This window comes from Netta rufina (genome assembly GCF_964035555.1).
Source record: "Netta rufina genome assembly, chromosome: 5".
Taxonomy (NCBI): domain Eukaryota; kingdom Metazoa; phylum Chordata; class Aves; order Anseriformes; family Anatidae; genus Netta; species Netta rufina.
Genome location: NC_140128.1, coordinates 25,244,063 through 25,262,658, shown reverse-complemented (window position 1 = coordinate 25,262,658; position 18,596 = coordinate 25,244,063). Strand labels below are relative to the sequence as shown.

General features: G+C 38.4%; 1 protein-coding gene across 1 annotated transcript in view; it reads left to right on the top strand.

Annotated features, from left to right (window-relative positions):
- Window positions 1–18,596, top strand: part of MEIS2 (Meis homeobox 2) — a 170,949-nt gene that overhangs the window by 35,110 nt on the left and 117,243 nt on the right. Inside the window, exons 8-9 of the mRNA XM_084287591.1 lie at window positions 5,948–6,049; window positions 16,242–16,387. Coding sequence (XP_084143717.1) covers window positions 5,948–6,049; window positions 16,242–16,387 — 248 coding nt within the window. The remainder of the gene's footprint in view (window positions 1–5,947; window positions 6,050–16,241; window positions 16,388–18,596) is intronic.

Sequence of the window (18,596 nt, the reverse complement as noted above, 5' to 3'; positions counted from 1 at the left end):
TAGGTTGTCCTGAAAAAAATAGAAAAAAAGGCAACTTGCTTTTACCTTGCTGGGAAGGCAGAAGTTAAGTCAGGGACCTCAGACAGTATGAGATCAGAGTGAGACCCTTAACCTTTATGTAGTCCCATTAACTAATAAGTCACCTGAACAGGAATTGCTAATGTCTGATGTGCCTGCCGCTCCTTCAGATCATTTACTTCTGTCAATGACTTGTTACCAGTGTTCTGGAAGCCAGTATATATGCAGCACGCAGGTTCAAATTATAAATTGCAGTATACAGGCACAGGAAGTACCAGCCTTTTTCAGGCAGTGGGAAAGGAGAGGAGGAGGGCTTGGGTGGATTGAGGAAGAAACAATAATAATAAAATACATTAATCTGAAAATATTCTCAGTGCTTCTGAGTTTTGTAGAAAAGAAAAATCCCGTGCCCTGGCTCTAATTTGAGAAACTTTCTGTTATCTTGCTCATTTTCATTCACAAGCTTTGATTTCCTAGTACAGGTGACTCTTTGAACAGCAACAACATGTTGGCAATTGCTGCTTCTTGTAGTGTTGTGCTGTGCTGCTGTGTTTACAGTGGTCGTTCACAGACAGCCACCGGCTGCCTTTTGGTCAACAAGGACCCACATCCCTCTTGTTATAAGTGAAGTGGTGGTTTCTTGTCTCACGTGGCTGTAGTGCTTTTTGAATGCGATTTTTTTTTTTTTAAACTTAAATATATGTGTATATATATATATGTATAAGTACCTTTGGCTGCTAAAACAAAGCTGCAAATATTGCTTCCCAAAAGGTGGAGCAGCTTGAAGAAAACAGGTTACTCCCCCTGCAACACCCTTTAGTCCCACAGAATGACTGCATGCTTCAGCATGGATTTCACTGCTAGTTGGATCCCAGGAGGCCTTATTGAGTGCAGCACTGCTCAGGGAGTTGCAGCTGTATAAAGTGGGGGGGGAAATGTAGTTTGTACGAATTGTTCTTTACCTTGGTTTGGGTTCAGAATGGCAGCTGCACTCCGACTTTGTGTGTGACAGCACAAAGGACAGCAAAAGTGAAAAGCAAGTCAGCAAGTAGAGAGACAAAAGCAACGATCAGCTAATACAGCTCCACATGGCCTAACTAATTTATGAGAAAAAAAAACGTTCTGTTCATTGGATCAGCACTCTGAGGAGGCAGGTGGAATTGTAGGAAGTTTTCATTGAGTCTCTGGAGCAAGTAAGGAAGCCACTAGAGATTCTTCTCAGTTTGAACTTTATCAGGGTCTACGCTTAATCAATATGGTATTGGAAAAAGAATTAATTACTAAAGCAGAATAAAACAGCTGCATTTTAAACTAAGGATCCATCAATTCAGTAATCTTCCAGTTACAGGCTAGGTGCCGTGAGGATCATTTTGACTCCATGTAATGAGGAACTGAGGGAGTTTCCTCATGAACAGGCTGGGAATTCACATTAGCCTATTTCAGCTATTTGTCATCAGTACAACTCATTTCTCCCCTTCTGAATTACAATTTGTATTTGATATAATGTCAAACCCACAAAATTCCCATATTCATGGAACTGAAAGCATTAATGCGGAAATCATTGTCACCATGAGAAAAAGTCTTAACCTTCCTGAGCCTCTTTATTCTATAGGCTGCGGCTTGAGTGGTTTCATGCCGGACATACCTCTATTGTGTTCATTGTGAGGGTCAGGGACCTGCCTGTTGAAGAAGCAGTAATTTGAACACAGCCTGTAAATGTTTCATCTGTAATTTCCATAATGGTGAATTTCAAGGAGGGCTGAGAAGGGTTATGGGAGATGAATTAGGTTTTTAGTGAGCTCATTAGGAAGCCAAACAGAGTTTAGACAGCAAGGCGGTGAGTGTGGCTGTAATCAGTTCTGCTCGCTTTGTTCTCTGCCTTCGGGACATTTTTTGAAAACTTCATGGCAGGGGCTGATGAGAATATACTGAGCAGAGGCTGCAATCTGATGGTTGACTTGTTGATTTGTAAACCTCTTAATTCATTTTTTGTTCAATTTAATCTTTTCTTTCTTAAGGAAAATTAGTTGAATGTTAGCCCTCTTTGCACTATTCACCTCTTAAATTATGCTCATTTTGAGGAGCTTGTTATGCCTGAATAAACATGAAATGACTTGGCATTTTCCCATAAGAGGCACACCCATTTTAATACCATGTATTTACCATTCCTGGAAATGTCTCATTAACTTCTGAAAATCTGTGAGCATGATATTTTTGGGCTACTGTAACACACCTCTTGGCAGTCACAGAAGGCAGTTTGGTTAATGCCTCATAATATCCATTTTTATTCTCAACATGAAGAAAGACTCTCTATAGAAAATTGATGCAGTTTGCTCTGCTAATTTTCATGCTCATTCCAATTAATTTAACATGACCCAGATTTTCTTCCTCGGGCTCATCCTGACTAATTAGTAAGGCAACACCTAGAACAAGTTCTGTTTAATAACATTGAGGAACACTAGTTGTGAGTGATTTTGATGCTAATAAAGATATTCACTGATGGGACAGATATTTGATGTCAATTATGGTATGTAATTTAGAAGTCCCAATGTGCTGGATAGAGTATAGGAAGGCTGGCAAATCACTGTGGGAGATAATTTTTTTTTTTTTTTTTTTTTAAGACTTCCAAAGCACCTAGCTGTCCTCAGGGACCAATTAGGGTTTTTTTTTGTTTTGTTTTGTTTTGTGTGTGTTTTTTCTTGGTACAACTAGTGGTATTGTCAACTAATTCCTCAGTAATGGGGTGGTGCTGCTACGGAAGTACAATCTGTGAAGCACCAACAGCTAGGGTCCAGGCCTGACTTATTTACTGAACCCTATCACATATGGGAAAAGCAACCATGGGTATCAGAAAACAACACTGGTTGAAGACAAGAGGATGACCTACTCATTTTCTTGATTTAGCTTCTCATTCTTTTTCTTTGACCAGATGAATCAATTTGGTAAGAAATAAATAGGGTTGGAAAAGAGGCTTCATTATTGCTTCATAAATGAATTATGGATGCTGGAATTTCTTATTTCAGAAAAATGGCCCCAGATCTGTACTTCATGTGATAATTCTCTCCTTCACTCTGCAAACCAGGGAGAAGTTATCTGTATCAAAACATGCAGGGCTAGTGCTTATGTAAGTGTCCTCACTGCAGAGCCTGGCAATATGCACAGGTCCTGATCCCTCAGAGCTCTTTGCCTCATCCCTGGGAAAACCAATTAGCTTTTTGTATATTGTCCATGCTGGCAGCACCACAGAGTATGCAGCAGGTGAAGAGGGAGTTCCAAAGAATATTTTGTCATTGAGTTCACTGGAAGTAGAAACAGGAAAGGATAAATCCTGTTTTTTACAAGACCTCTCAGAACAAATTTCCATTTATGCCCCAGGAATCAGATATGAATAAAGACCAAATGAGAATACTATTAACACTTCAGGATTTTGATCAGCCATAGATAAAAAAGCCTGTGTGGCCTCTTTGCTGAAGTTACTGCACTAAGATCTGCTTTTGCTCCTAGTATTGTAGATGAAAATACTGTTCTTTAGCCAAAGGAGAAAAGAAGTGAGGTGTCTTTATGCATCTATTTTGTCACAAGTACTTATGTCCAAGAAACTGAGTTCTAACAGAGTAGTTAAGGACTTAAAGAGCATGTTCTGTGACATTTTAACCCTTTAAGATATGTGTTTTTTGATGAACATGAAATAGTAAACACAAGAACCATACTCAAATTTGAAAAAAATGTAGTGCTTAGATGAGCACAGGAGTGCATTGACATGTTTGTCTTAAAAGCAATAATATATAACTTTCACTTATTGAAGAACCACCAATTGCTATCAAAAGGAATTTTGTGTATTACTTTTAAAGCAGTTTTCATTGAAAGCTATGTTCCTTGCTCATTTAAGCACTTTTGAACTTTTGAAAATCCTTATCCCTAAAAGTTTTCCAAAGATCTCTTCTTTGTGAGCCCGTAACAGAAAAGGGAATAGAATATCTTGCTTTAGATAAAATGCTCCAATGCTATTAGCATCTCAGTCTTTAGCTGCTGCATAAATCTCTGGTAAGTTTTAAATGCTGACATAATAAAACACAGGTAGGAACTGCAAAAGGGGTTTAATGTCTTTGATGCAAATCTTAATTGCCAAAATACTATTTGGTTTTATATATATATATATCTTTTATATATCTGATATATATCTTTTATATATCTTATATATCTTTATATATATATATCTTTTTTATTTTTAGTTTTTCATTTGAGCCCTCTCATTGTCATTATTTCAAAGAGTTTTTTTTTGGGGGGGGGGAGAAGAGAAGGAGACTGTGTGAAGTTTACTGTAGTGCCTTTAAACTCTGTAGTTTCCAGCTTGGTACCATTAACCAACAGAGAAACTGTTTTTGTGAACAGTCTTGCAGTAAAAAGTCAGAGATGACCATGCCTATGGTGATTCCTAACTGGTGTCAGAACATGACAATTCCTTGTTCTGGGTCAGTGGTGAATACCTCGCTCAAATGGTGCAAAGTCAGCCAGTTCTTAATTTTTTATCTCCTCAAGAGTGCATTCAGTGACTTTATCACTGAGAAGAATGACTCCCCTGCCTAGTGTGATCAAGATCTGGAAATGTGCTGCCTCAGCACATTTAGCCTAGACTGCTGCTTGATTGGTGGGGCTTAGATTTGATCTTATGGCATATGTGTCAGTTCTCTAATGGGCTGAGTGAACAGCCTGTCCAGAGCGAAACTCAGCTTTAGCCGTCTGAACCTGAATCTGGAAGAGAAGTCTTGTAATTTGCCATGGTTTTTGTTTGGGGATCCCTTCATACAGTCAATCCTATCTCCTCAGATGGAGAGTGTGGTGAGGGCAGTTCTCTGGAGCCCAGCCTGTTAGGTTCTTCCCCTAAATTCAGGAGCACAGGCCAGTCTAGGAAGACTTTGTAGGCACTGTGTATTTGTCTCTGGCAACACTTTCTGCTGCAGTGAAAGACCTGAAACAAAATTTTAGGCTTACGAACAGAAAAGCAAGGCATCAGCTCTCAGAGTGGGGGTCTGTGCTTTTTTACTTTTGTGCCGTGAAGTTCTACACAAATGATGTTATAACAAGACAGCATCCTGTGGTTTTGATGTTTTTCTGCTTTATTTTGTAAATCCATTTCTTGGAAATTTTTGTCAAAAGCTTTTCACTGTGTTTCCACAAAATTTTGTTCCTCTGTCTCTTCTTTTGATAACTTAAAACAGGTCCAAACAGGCTGGGTATGGAGAGAGTAGAAGACCATGGCCTTCCCTTCTTGTTACTTTGCTTTTTTTTAATCATAACATCATGAAACAACCAAGTAAAACTCTAAGACAGGAGAAAATACTTTGCTTGTAAGCCTTTCTGATATCATAAAGATTGATTTTTTTTTTTTTTTTTTCTGCGAGCCAGTTGAAATCTTCACGTCTATGTGCTTCCTTTTCAGTTTGAGGCATTTGGGTATTCTCAGCTTTATCTTTGCTCATGGCTGAAGCCAGATTCAAAGAAACTAGCAGGGACTGAGTAGGTGCTTGGCTCTTAAATGCTTGCTCTTATTATCTGTAAATGTCTACTGATTTCAAAAGACAGAGTGTTTCAGACCATTCCATTAACCACTTTTAAGCATCCAGTACATACTGCAGATGAGACACCCCTGGCTTACCCTTTACCTACCAGGCTTCTTGCAGGACAAGAATCCTGAAAAAAATGTTCATCAAAAGTATATGTGGGCAGATCCAAAGTATGCAATTGTCAGCTGAGACATTATTCATCAGCTTCAGTGAGCACTAGATCAAGCCTCTTTTGTTAATACCAAATAGCATGTTTCCAAATACCTAACAAGAATTCTACATTTAAAGTATGGGGTTTAGCTTAAACCTAAGAAAGCAGACTGTCAGTGTTCCAACGTAACCCTTCACATTCTGGCATTTTCCAGACTGCCAGCCAAATGAACACTTTAGGAGGAGGTGCATATATATGTCCCAGGCACCCAGCGGGTTTATCCACCCTACTGTGCATAGGTGTTGGAGCTCTCATGGTATGTAAGATTTGCCAAGTTTGGAGTTATTTTGTACTTTTTTTTTTTTTTTTTTTTTTGACTATGCATTCCCAGCAAGCATCTCTTTTTTTTTTTTTTTTTTTTTTTGCTGCTGTTCAGGTGTTTGCAAATGCATATCAAGACAGTACTCTTTATTTGTATTTTATGTAACATACACATTTGTGTACGTTTTGTCACCTGGAAAAGCTTTTATGGTTCATTTTGGCACCTTCTATCAAAACTTTTTTTTTTTTTTTTTAATTCAGCCATCCTTCATTTGTTGTTATAAATCCTCCAATAGAGTAATGTGTATTTTGGACTTGTGGCCTAACTAATATCCTTACTAATATCTAAAGCTTTTAAATTAGTATCTCAGGAATAAATGTCTGTTACATATTTCTAGTTCCCCCCCCCTTTTTTTTTTTAATGAAGAATTGATATGAATGTACACTTGCATGTAATATTTCAGCTGGCACATTTTTAGTAGTTAAATAAACCTGAAAAGGGAGGTTTTAAATGTGAACAGTACACAGACACTTACTGTATCTGTGGACATCAGTTTAAGTGACGTCTCCTAAACAAGCTGTTGTGTTCAACTGCATATTGTCTAAGGGGAACAACAAGACATTAAAATACATCACAGTTTGTAACTGTGTAACAGCTGTATGGAAAATTGAGATGTTCTGAGTGCTATTTTTTTTTTTTCAATTAGGAACTTTTTATTCCTAAGGAAACTACATTAAAGGTTTAATGAAGAAAAACAGTACAGGATGTTAGCAATCATCTACTTTTAAGTTTTCCACATTGTGCTATGGTTAAATATAAACAACAACTGCAAAATGTTAAATGTTAAATATTGATAAGATAATATTGAACTTAATTAGTTAACTTCAACTGCAGGTAGAATTTTAATTGAGTTTAGCTATTTTGACCACATTTGATATTAGTATAATGACAAAAATAACAGGGTAACAAATAACAGGATAGCAAATAATAAACAGTACTTAAAATCGAGTGTAGCTTTTTAATTTATTTTTACTTTGGTACAGTTGATAAAGAAAACTAAAATCATTATCCCAGTTACTCCAGCAGGGATAGAGAAAAAAAAGAAATGGTCTCTTAAAGATGAGCTTTAGGCAGGAAAAAAAAAAAAAAAAGTCTCCTGATTTCTTTAATGACTTGTTATTGTTGCCTCAGCTGTAACCAGAGTCTGCAGCTAGTATTCTTAACAGAATTACTGTGAGAATGCTAAAAATATTTCTCTAAAAATATATAGAAAAATGTTTGGAAAAGAACGGCATTTAGACTGCACCACAAGGACATTTTTTGTGACAGTGTTTAGTATGATGAAAAAATTAAACAGAATAACAGCTATTTACATTCACACTGCAAAGTAATTACTGAAGCAGACAAAATACTTAAACCTAATTTAATAATGCTTTCCTTCAGCCTAGGTGCCAAATCTGTGTGTAAATTCCACAACTTGTGCTGGGAGGTGGGGGAGGAAGTTAAGTTAAAACAACATAGGAACAAGTGCATCGAACACTTTCTCTTTTGTGAGGTACAAAGTGAGTTTCACTTTTAAAGAGAAGAGCATCATAAATCAGCACAAACCACAAGTTTTAATGAGTACGTCTCTTCTGGAAGTGTGCAGTGCTTGCAATTCTGTTTAAATAAGACAAGGATCTGGTCTTGCACTCCTTACTCAGGCAAAACTGCCACTGACATTAATGATAATTTTGCTTGAACAGAACAAAGTGCTTGATGGCAATTACACCAGCATGAGGGATGTGAGATTGGGATAAACATGCAAAGTACAACTTCAAATGGCAACGTCTTTGACTTCTCAAGCTAGCGTTTCCTCCAACTACAAGGATCTTAAATCTAACATTTTCTGGTTCAGAGATTAACATTTAGCATTCTGGGAAAGACTTTCTGGACTTCAGTAACCTGATCAGTATGGTCTCCTTTTGGTCTCTGCTTCTTTCTGGTTCTTTGTATTGCAGGGCAGATGATAGTATCTGGCACATTCCTTGGATGACTTGAAGATAGCAGCCTTCTGTGTTTGGGGCTGAAAGATTGTGAACTCTGTGTTAGCAGAAATACCACACAGGGGAGGTGAATAGAACATTAAAAAAGCTTTAGCTTTTAGGTACTGCAGTGCAAGCAGAGTTGAATTTGAGAGCTGGGACTTAAGTGGACATTTGTCCCTGCTTTCTTCCTTAATAAAATCTGAGTGTTAACTGTGGATAAGGGCATTTGAGAGATCACTAAAAATGAATCATTGAGTGCCCAGAAGAGCTTTATTATGATATACTATGGAGAACTTCAGAATATACCATGTACTTTTTATGTGCATATCGGATGCATGTGTGAGTTACTATTACAAAGGAAATTTTGTCTTTTGCCGCAGAAGCAAAATAATTCACTGAATTAAAACAGCAAATAAGACTCATCAAAAAATGGATCTGCTTGGTCCTTCCTGGCCCTGCATTCCCATCTATTTTTCTTTTGCCCAGTGAAAGGCTACTGAGCAAAACCCACAAGATCCAACCAGCAACATTTGTTGTGCTGTGTTGTGTATATGTGTGTAATCTCTTTTGGAAAACCCCGACGCAAATACTAAAACTCGAAAAAATCTCAGTGCAAAAATCCTGGCTGGCCAAACAGAGTAAAAAAAAAAAGAAATTTATAAGATCCCCAGACTGTCATCAGATTCCAGGACTGAGTCCGTGTAGGTAGATTCATGGAAGGTCTCTTACCTTGGTTTGTTTGGACCAGTGGCAATTAGACTGCAGGAGTTAGTCTGTTCCTGAAGTTCCACATGGATGTTGCCACTGCCCAGTTAACCAGTGTGAAAATAGTGTGGAAAATAAATTATTAAACTATACAGTTATTACTAACTTGCCAGCTCCAGAGAAACAAATGCAGCCACATTTACATATGTGTCCATCTGTCTGTTTTTACACTTTATGTCTTCAGCCAGTGGGTGAAATTGTTTTAATCCAAGCTGCAGTCTGATTTTTTTTTTTAAGATTTTTTTTTTCTTCTGATATTGTGTGTATGTTTTTCGTAGATGGACATGCATATTCCTGACAGTAACTAGTTCTTAATTGTCCTTCGAAGTAACCTAATCTATCTGTCTGTGATAGTTTTAACTAAGCAGCAGAGTTCTCCATGGATAATTTTCGTTAGTTAGCAGATTGTTACCATCTCAATGTTGCTGAAATCCCTAATCTCAGGTCAGCGTGAAGCTGCAGTGGTTACAATCCTGTTGCCTGATGCAGTGTGAATGGAAGTGCTTTCTGTCAGAAACATGTGGTCTCTTCAGTGGAGAGCCTGCGTAAATCCTGTGTAAATAGAGGGAGGCTAACAAAGGATGAGCCCCTGCAGCTCAGAGCATTTGGAGCCATTTGGAGGCTGAATTTGCTAAATGCTGCTTATACCGCCTGAAAAGTTGAAGAGAAAGGAGCATAAAATCCCTTCTTTTTTCTCTTTCTGCTCCTACCCTGGGGGGAGGGTGTTAAGGGCCAGGGAAGCCTGAGGTAAGCCTATGAAGACTGTTTTTTCAGTGCTCTTTTGAGTGTGAAAAAGGTGGCATGGGTCACTGTCCCCTCTTTAATGTCGGAAAACCCACACAGTTAGTAAATGTTGCATGTAAACTAAAGCATTTCATCCCTTCTCCTGCACTCCACGGTACTGGGCCATGAACTAGTCACTTGAAAATCGCAGAAAAATTTCACTTCAACATGTCTGGACAGTTTAGCACAGCAGGAACGTAAGAGAGATCAGTAATTAGCAGGTTGCTTTGCTGTTCCCCTTGTCTGCATTGGAACACTTTTTTCACCTGATGTGAAAAAATGTTGAATTGCAATGCACAAACCACGAACCTGCTGGCTATATAAAAGAGCTTAAAGTTTAAACCAATGTTTGTTAGTTTTCTCTGTAAAAAAAAGTTAGAACTGTATGTTGGCTTTTGAATATAATCAGTGAGAATTCTCAATTCACTTCACAGATAAGCATGAGCTTTAGACATAGACCACTAAGGGCACACACACACACACACAAAAAAAAAAAAAAAAAAAAAAAACAACAACAACAACAAAAACAAACAAACAAACAAAAAAACAGCCTTTCTTTTTTTTTGACAGAAAAATAATAAAAGGGGAAATGTGAAAGATTACTGTTCTGCAAATAATTTCTAACGACTCAAGTCACCAATTTTACAGCATCTATGGATATAAAAATAACGTATCTGGAATGTCATTCCTACCCTCAAGTAAATAATAAAATATTTGTAAATGCCTTTTTGAAAATGAGATAAATTAGTAAATATAGTAAAGCACCTATTCAGACACAGAAAAGAACATTTTTTTATTCTCTCTCTTGTTGTAGATACACATTAGACACCAGATACTGTGTAACTCTTTAAGCCTTTCACACATATTGCCAGATGGTAATAGAGACTTGCTCCTGACTGACAAACTATGCTAAAATATGGTTAGACCAAGCAGAATAGCTTTGTAGGCAATGTCTAATGGTGTCTTAAGTTCTCTTTGTTTCTTTCCTATTTGAATTTATAATAGTTATTAATACCCAGATTGTGCAAAATGTGTATATGAAGATCTTTACATTCTTAGCTCAAAGGTTTTGTATGGTTTTGTTTTCTGGAAAGCACAAGACCTTCCAAAAGAACAGCAGAGAGAGGCCCTTTATCTCCTGCCAGATGCTAGAAGGTCTAAAGAATAACATCTGTAGTTGGAGAGGTGGTGGTGCTGTATAAATGAAGTCTCCCTGTTCCCTCTAGTGCAGCAACATCCAGCCTTTGTTCCTCTCCAAGATGTTCCCTGAATCCTTCATATGACAGAGCACCATCAGACATGTGTCTGGTATCTCAGACACACAAAAGGGAAGGGATCGCAGGGGCTGACTGCAGCAGTTTACCTGAGGACATCCCATTACGCAATGGGACAAGTGGTAGTTGAGCATGCAGGTCAAACCCGGATGTCTCTGTCAAGACTAAACAGCTCCTGATGGCTTTGTTCCACCTGCAGTCAATCCCTTCAGTAACCAGCACTGCTCTACTGGCAGAGCACTGTTGATGATGGCACAGCTCTAAGCTGAAATGTCCACTTAAACTTTGTGTTTTTTAAAGGCCCAGGTTTGTCATTCGTAATCTTACCTAACTCAGTTTCCCCTGGCAGTAAGATGCAGTTGATAAGTGCTGCTTCTGGGATATGAGGAGACTAAGTCAACTTCCATGAACAGTGATCATTCGGATGAGGAGGGGGAAAAATATAAATAAAAAAATAACAACAAAAATACCACAACCAGCACTTCATTCAAAGAACTGTGATGTGCTGAATCTGTAAGTCTAAGTGATGATTTTAACAGGATGGAATGGAGATAAGGAATTGTCCTGAAGGGTCTTTGATTCTGGAACTGACCTTCTCTCTCTGTTAGCCCTCCCTACAGCACAGACTGTCACATCTTCAAAACATATTCAAACAGTTCTCTATTTCTAGCTTTTTGACGGTGGTAATTAATTGAATTTTTAAGACTTTTCTCTCGTGGTGGTGTTGATCTTAGTAATATTCTAACCATTCTTGTTAACAATGTTTTACAGTGCTTATGTCTTCAGATGGACACATTATAAGTACAAACAAATAATTGCAAATTGTCTATGTGTGCAGTCTCTTCTTTGTTTTGCATTTATTATACCTTCATATTCTACTCCATTAAAATACTGGACCAAAAGACTACAGTGTAGCTTTCTTAAAGTGAGCACAGTGCACTGCAGCTTTCCTTTTCAGAATCCTTTAATGTGACTTTCATATTGCTTGTGCTATTTTTAGTAAAATGGTGAAGTGTCTTCTCCTACGTTGCCCCTGGTTAGATATCTCTTCTCTTCTCTCTTGCCCTTTAGCATGACAAACAATAAAGCTATAAGGGATCTCTGATGATGAAGAAACTTAAACACTAAGTCCTGAAATGTATTTGTCTGGAAATCACTTTTCTTACTGCTCTGATTGTTACGATGGTAATGTAAACTATTTCTGGAGTTTGAATCTGGGTTGTTACCAGGCTTCTGTGCTTTGGCATGACTGGGATATTCTTTCCAAGTATCATTTTTGATTAGATTGGGAATCTGTTGTCTATTCTGTTCACAAATGATGAAAAGACTAGATGAGCAGCTTCCAAGCAGCACTAGCTTCATGTCTTTCTGGGCCTTACTCTGTGAGGAACACAAACAAGGACTAAGACTGAGATAATACCGAGAGACTGGAGGACTGTCAAAAAGGAATTCATTGATACACGACTGGACATGCCTTCTGTGGGACTGGACTCTGTGTCCCCAAGAGTTCTTAACTGTGTGAACACTGGACTCAGCAAGCTAGTTGGCCCAAGGAAGTCAGTTTGCAGCAAGTTGAGTTTGAAATTACAGTGCAATGGAAACGCTGCTCTGACTAGTTACACAGTATGTTTTAAATAAGTGGTAGTCTGCTTTACTTTCAAAGCAAAATAATATTGTGGGAAGAAACACTCAGCATGCTAAAAGTGTCTGCACACAGAACTAGCATAGAACTTCCTGCTGTGTAAATAAGACCTCCATCTCCAGCCTCCTCCACAAGCACTTGGCCTTGAAGAGAAGGTCTGTAAGAAACCCTGTGTAGGTGCTTTGCAAAGCATCTTGTATACTCTCTTCGTCTTTCACAGGGGTTATTGAGACTGTTATACAGCACTGATAGGATCTTAAATAAGTTGGGATACACCTGAGTCTACTGACTCAAATCCATGTAGTCATTGACACATCTACAAAGAGAGTGCCGCTTAAAAATTCTCCACTTTTCTAGAGCAGTGGTTTTGCAGTCACTTGTAATCTTTGCACAAGAATAAATGAGTGAACAGTGTCTAAAGCAGGAGAAAGTCACCCTCCGTGTTTTTTTGCTGCATTGTGAAAGAGAAAGCCAGTGGGCCAAACTCTAGACTTAATTTCCCGACTATAAAATTGGGTTAACTATGCTCATATAATTGCTATTTCCATACAAGTTAGGACTTGACTGTGCTCTTCTTACAAGATACTCTCCAAATCAAGATGTGAACAGTTCACAGATCCAGAACCACTTGTAATGATGTTTTAAATTATTTAAATTTGGATTCATTCATGCAGCAATTAAAACAAGCTTAATCCGATCTGCAGTGGAGTGACTTTCATGTCTGTTAATTTTATTTCACTTTTGATATTTTTTTTTCTTCATTTAAAGTAACTCTTGTTTTGTTTGGATAAGGCAAACTAGAATCAGGCCCTCCTTATCCAAGAAGTAAATAATTGCATCTTGGAAACATCAGTTAAGGGCTATTTGTATGCTATCTTGGAACTAGAAGCAGTATCCACTAATGTCAATGGTTGTAGGGTTATTAAAGATATGACAATACAGCTTAACAGGATTGGGCCTGTAGTTCACCAGGACCAACAAATTTTGCAGTGTATATTCATCTTCTGAGTTAATTTGGTGGTACAATATTTGAATTTCCTTTCATGAGGTTGTAGAGCAGATTAAGGAAGTGCTGTCTCTTACCATTTTAACCGCTGATTAAGCTGTGAAGGTAATGGAAGCTTTAGGTGAACTTTCATCTCCTGGGCTGCTATTAGTTTTTTAAACCAGGATATTAACAACTCTCCAAAAGGTCTAAATACTGATTTAACATGTAGGTGACTCCTGCTGAGGATACTCACAAAGCAGAGAGCATGTATATAAGGAGAAACAGGAATTTGTCTGTATATAGAGCAAACCAGTGCTTTTAGCATGAGAAAGGATGGTGCAGAAAGGAAGTTTTATAGCTGCACGCATTCTATGCATACACACACAGCTTTTACATACAAAGACAAAGATATCTTTATCCACACGACAGATAGACAAACAGACTGACTTCAAACTTGCACTTTCAGTGTGGATTTTTCCCCCCATCTCCGGGTACTGCTTTTCAAAATTGCCTGAGGCTACAGTACAGCACCTCAGATCCCCAAGGCCCATTGCCTGGCTCCTAATAGCCACTCTCCATCTGTGTCACATGAACAGCTGATGAGATAGCTCCAGTGTCTGTATTTTGGAGAGCATATCCACCCAGGTTAAAATGCTGGGGTTGCCAAGGAGCAGTCAGAAGCCATTAGTGTTTGTGAGAATTTGCCTTGCAGCAGTTCCTTGGCATAGTGGAAAGTAAGTGTGTGTGTGTGTGTGTGTGTGCGTGCGTGCGTGTGTGTGCATACGCGCGTGTGTGTGTGCTAGTGTGTGATAGAGAGGAGTGGGGTGGAATGGGGAGGGGGGGAACGGGAAGGAGCGCTTTCTAAATAACCAACATCTTACAAAAATGAGCAGTTGGTTACAATATATAGGGCTTCCATAATCTCTTTGATTGGTTTGCTGTGATCTGACTCTCCTTTTTCTGTCATTAATGGAAACAAACAGAAAAGAAAAGAAGCATGAGAAAGAGCAGTGACTTCGGGGTCCTGCTCTGGTGTTTGGGCAGATGGAAAGGAGCTGCTCTGCCTTGGGGCAGGGTGGTTGTAATGAAGTGGCCTGTCAGTCTGTAAATAGTGAGGGTCATCTCTTCCATGTGATGGAGGGTATCACATTGCAGTGAAAATGGAAATGTCAATAAAATTAATCTGCCAGCTCTTTGCTGTGGCTTTTTCTGTCTCTCTGGTCTGAGAGGGTTGGTTTTTCAGAGGTGAGGTAGTGGAAGAAGGGTGATCTGGCACAGGAGGGAAGATGGAGCTGAAACGCAGGTTTTGAAGCAAACGGGCTTTATGTAGCTGCAACGTATTTTGTTTAGTAGCACTATGGAGCTAGATGAGGCTATAGGAATTAGCTTGTGAATCTATAGCATTCCTCAGGAAGCTATGGAGCGTCTAGCTCAGGCTACATTGAGCACAGAGTTTATTGTTTTAGGCTTTCTTGGACAAGGTTTTTACTTAGCATGGGATTTATGGCATTTACTGCTAATGAATGTCTATTCTTAAATTACAAAAACCACCGTCTCAGCACAATTCCCAGATGTCCTTCCAGGACCTCGGCTTCTTAAACACCAGCAGGGAGCATAAACTCTCCACTTCTCTGTTTTCCTCTTTCGTGTGGCTCCGGGCTAATGATGTGTAAGGAAAACACAGCAATCTATAAAGTCTCAGTGCTGTCCCAGTATTCTTCATTTATTTTGCATTTGATTATGCCACAAGTCGGATCTTGTTTCTTTCCTTTTTTTAAAGTTATTAGTTCAAATATTAATGCAGGAATATGGCATATATTGCTGCTCTTGATTGATGCCTTCCCAAAAACAGGAAGACGTGCTCGTATGAATTTTAAGAAAGTAGGGGTCCTGCAATGCCTTGCCAGAAGAGTTTTTCAGATACATAATTTAGATGCCCTCCAGGCAGGCTTTCAAGGCATTTTTGCTGGAGGGCAAGAAAAAATAACTATGACTGTTAAAAGTAAATGATTTTTGCTAATGCACAATTAATGCCAGGGAAAAGCACAGAAGAGAAAGATGTTGATGGAAAGTTCTGATTAAGTGAGAGTTCTACCTTGATGTGCATCTTTTTTTTTTTTTTTAATGGTAATAATCTCTGATGCAGAGATGTAGAAGTTTTCATGTCATGCAAATGCCGTATGCAGGGTCATACTAGGTGTATGTGTGTGTGTGCATGCGTATATATGTGTGTTAGGGGTGATACTTCTGGGGAGGGGCTCATCTGACAGTGTGTTATGTGCACTGAACAGTGACACAGTTACTGCCACCTCTGCAGAAGGCCTCAAATATATAGACTACAGAACATTTAACTTGATTACTTATAGTACGTATTCAGAATGGTTATAGGGATGCATTTACAGTGAATGTTTTTTTTGTGTCAGGTTTTCCCACATTGAATCCTATAATTGACAAAGAGCTATTGCACTATGTCAAGCACACGATTATAATTGAATTAATGATATATGCATGTGTGAGACAAAATTAGTATTTGGAGAGACATGGTTTCTAAGTTTTGCATATTTGTATCAACATTCATATATAATGAGAAACTGTGTGTTCTGATCTATCAGAACAAAATAAAACTGTATTAGTATCTTGGTAATTAACGATACGTTCTGGCTTCTATATGTTGTTTATTTTTCTCCTGTTTTTCTCTTTGTTATAGGGGATGGTTTAGACAACAGTGTAGCCTCACCTGGTACAGGGGATGACGATGACCCAGACAAGGACAAAAAGCGACAGAAGAAAAGAGGCATTTTCCCCAAAGTAGCAACAAATATCATGAGAGCATGGCTTTTCCAGCATCTCACAGTAAGTGGTGCCCAAAACCAAAATAGATTTCTATTCATGTGCCTAATGATGTTTATTCATTGTTATTAGAAATCAATTGTTCCCGTAATTTTTGGACCATTATTAGGGCTCAATTATCTTTTTTTTTTTTTCCTAGATTTTTTTTTTCTTGGCTCTTGGAATCATGACAAATCTGAAAGAAACATGTATTTGTGTATATATAAATATACATACATACCTAGAGAGAGAAATAAAGAGAGTACAAAGTCTTATTGCTGAACAACACCTACATATAAAGTAACTAGTTTTTGCTTTGAACTATTTAAGGGAGTTACAAAGGGGGAGTTACAAAGGGGGTTTAGCATATACAAAGCTCTGCTTTCTGGGTTGTTTATTGTTGCCCTCTGTTTACATGACTTTCATACACGTTTGTGGCAGAGAGAAGCCCTATCTGTGTGTTCTAACATTCTGTGGGATGTTAGGGAAGTCAAAGCAGCAGCTTGCAAACTTGTTGTATGTTGTTTTTGTGAGGAATATAGAAGGCTTACAGTTTCCCTAATTCTTCAGTTGTGTAACAGAAAGGAATAAACACTTTTTTGATTTCTCTCCAAGTACATAATGGTAAATACTGTCCATACTCACATCTGGGGGAGAGAGATTAAATCATGAAAAGCTATACTTTAAATGGGCTATCTCTATGCTCCTGCTTGCAATTGTTGGTGAGATGTGTTGGTGTTCTGTTGATTATTATAGCTTCACTTAGAAATCAAAATACAGTTCTATAGAAAACCTGGTAGCACTCTTGGTAGTTTACTTTGTGTAGGAAATAATGAAAACTGGTAAAATTATTAATTGATTTTCCTTTTTCTCTCATGGTAAAATTGTTTCTCACTTCATAAGACTCAAAATGCTAACAGTTATTAACTACCACTTCTCCTTTCAAAGTTTTATGAATTTCCCCAGTAGCTGATGTTGGTTACAGTGTAACGATCTTGGGACAAGGTACCCTTTTTATTTATGATAGGGACTATTGAACTGCTCCGCTAGCAGCACAGCTAAAGGGGGGAGCAATAGATCCACATTTCTAAACCATCATTTTGATGTAAGGACATTAGTAGCAAACTAAGGTGCATTGATCTGGCCTGTGGGGTCAGGATTAGCTGGAATAGCCAGTGTCTCTGCTGGAGTAGTGGTTATTCCTGCCTCCCAGCTATGGCCATTTCAAAGGTCAGGTGCCCTGTACCCACTTGGCTCAGAGGAATTAGACAGAACATGAGTCTCTGGGCTGATTACTTAACCAAAGACAAAATAATGAGTCCTAAGCAAATACTGACTAATTGAAAGGGCTGTAAATCCATTACATATTGGTCAGGGATAATCAGGAGTATTTAATCACTTTTATCTATTCAGGAGCACTGAAGCTGCAACAGCAAAGCCCTGAACCTTGCCATGTGCTTATTATTCTCATCATTATCAAAATTACTTCACAGCTGTTCTTTGCTACATCACCTCAGCTGGAGATTTACTAACCTGTAAAATGTTTTTAATTTGGAAGTCGAGGGAGTGTGAGTGGAGGGTTTTTCATTTAGCTGTAGGGTATCTTTAGAGGAGTATTTACAGGGAGACAGCAAAAGCATGGCCACAAATAAACCAGCTTCTTCTGCATGTTTCTGTGTTAACTCCATTTCCTCTTACAAAATTTGTGAAAAAATGTTTTTTCTCCCTGCCTTCCTTTCTTGCATCCTCCTTGAAAACATTCAACACATGCTTATTAAACAGTCAACAAACTCTCATTTTTCCTGAGGAAGGTCCTCTTGGCTTTTTGAAATCCCTTTTCCTTGTTTCTGTCCTCTCTCTCCTGACCCTCTGCATTCCACATGAATTGAGGAAACTTGCCATCACTGGTGAGGATGACCTCACAAAAATCAAATTAAATGAACACAAAAAAGCCCCAACCCTTTTACCATCCAAGCTTTAATGAGTTTGCAGGTGTTGAAAGATTTACTGTGTTGTAATTCTCAGACCTGCAAACTGATAATGGAGACCCCTGACCAGCGCAATGTAAATTCAGAAAGATTCTTGCCATAAACACATGCAGAGAAGGAAGAGAACTCCTTTCTTTTAAAGATCTTGCACTTTTTCTCAAATTAGCTTGTCCATTCAAAGTGCAGCTCTGGCTGAGCCAGAACAGGGGAATCTGTGATGTACAATTTTATTGTTTCAAGTAAAT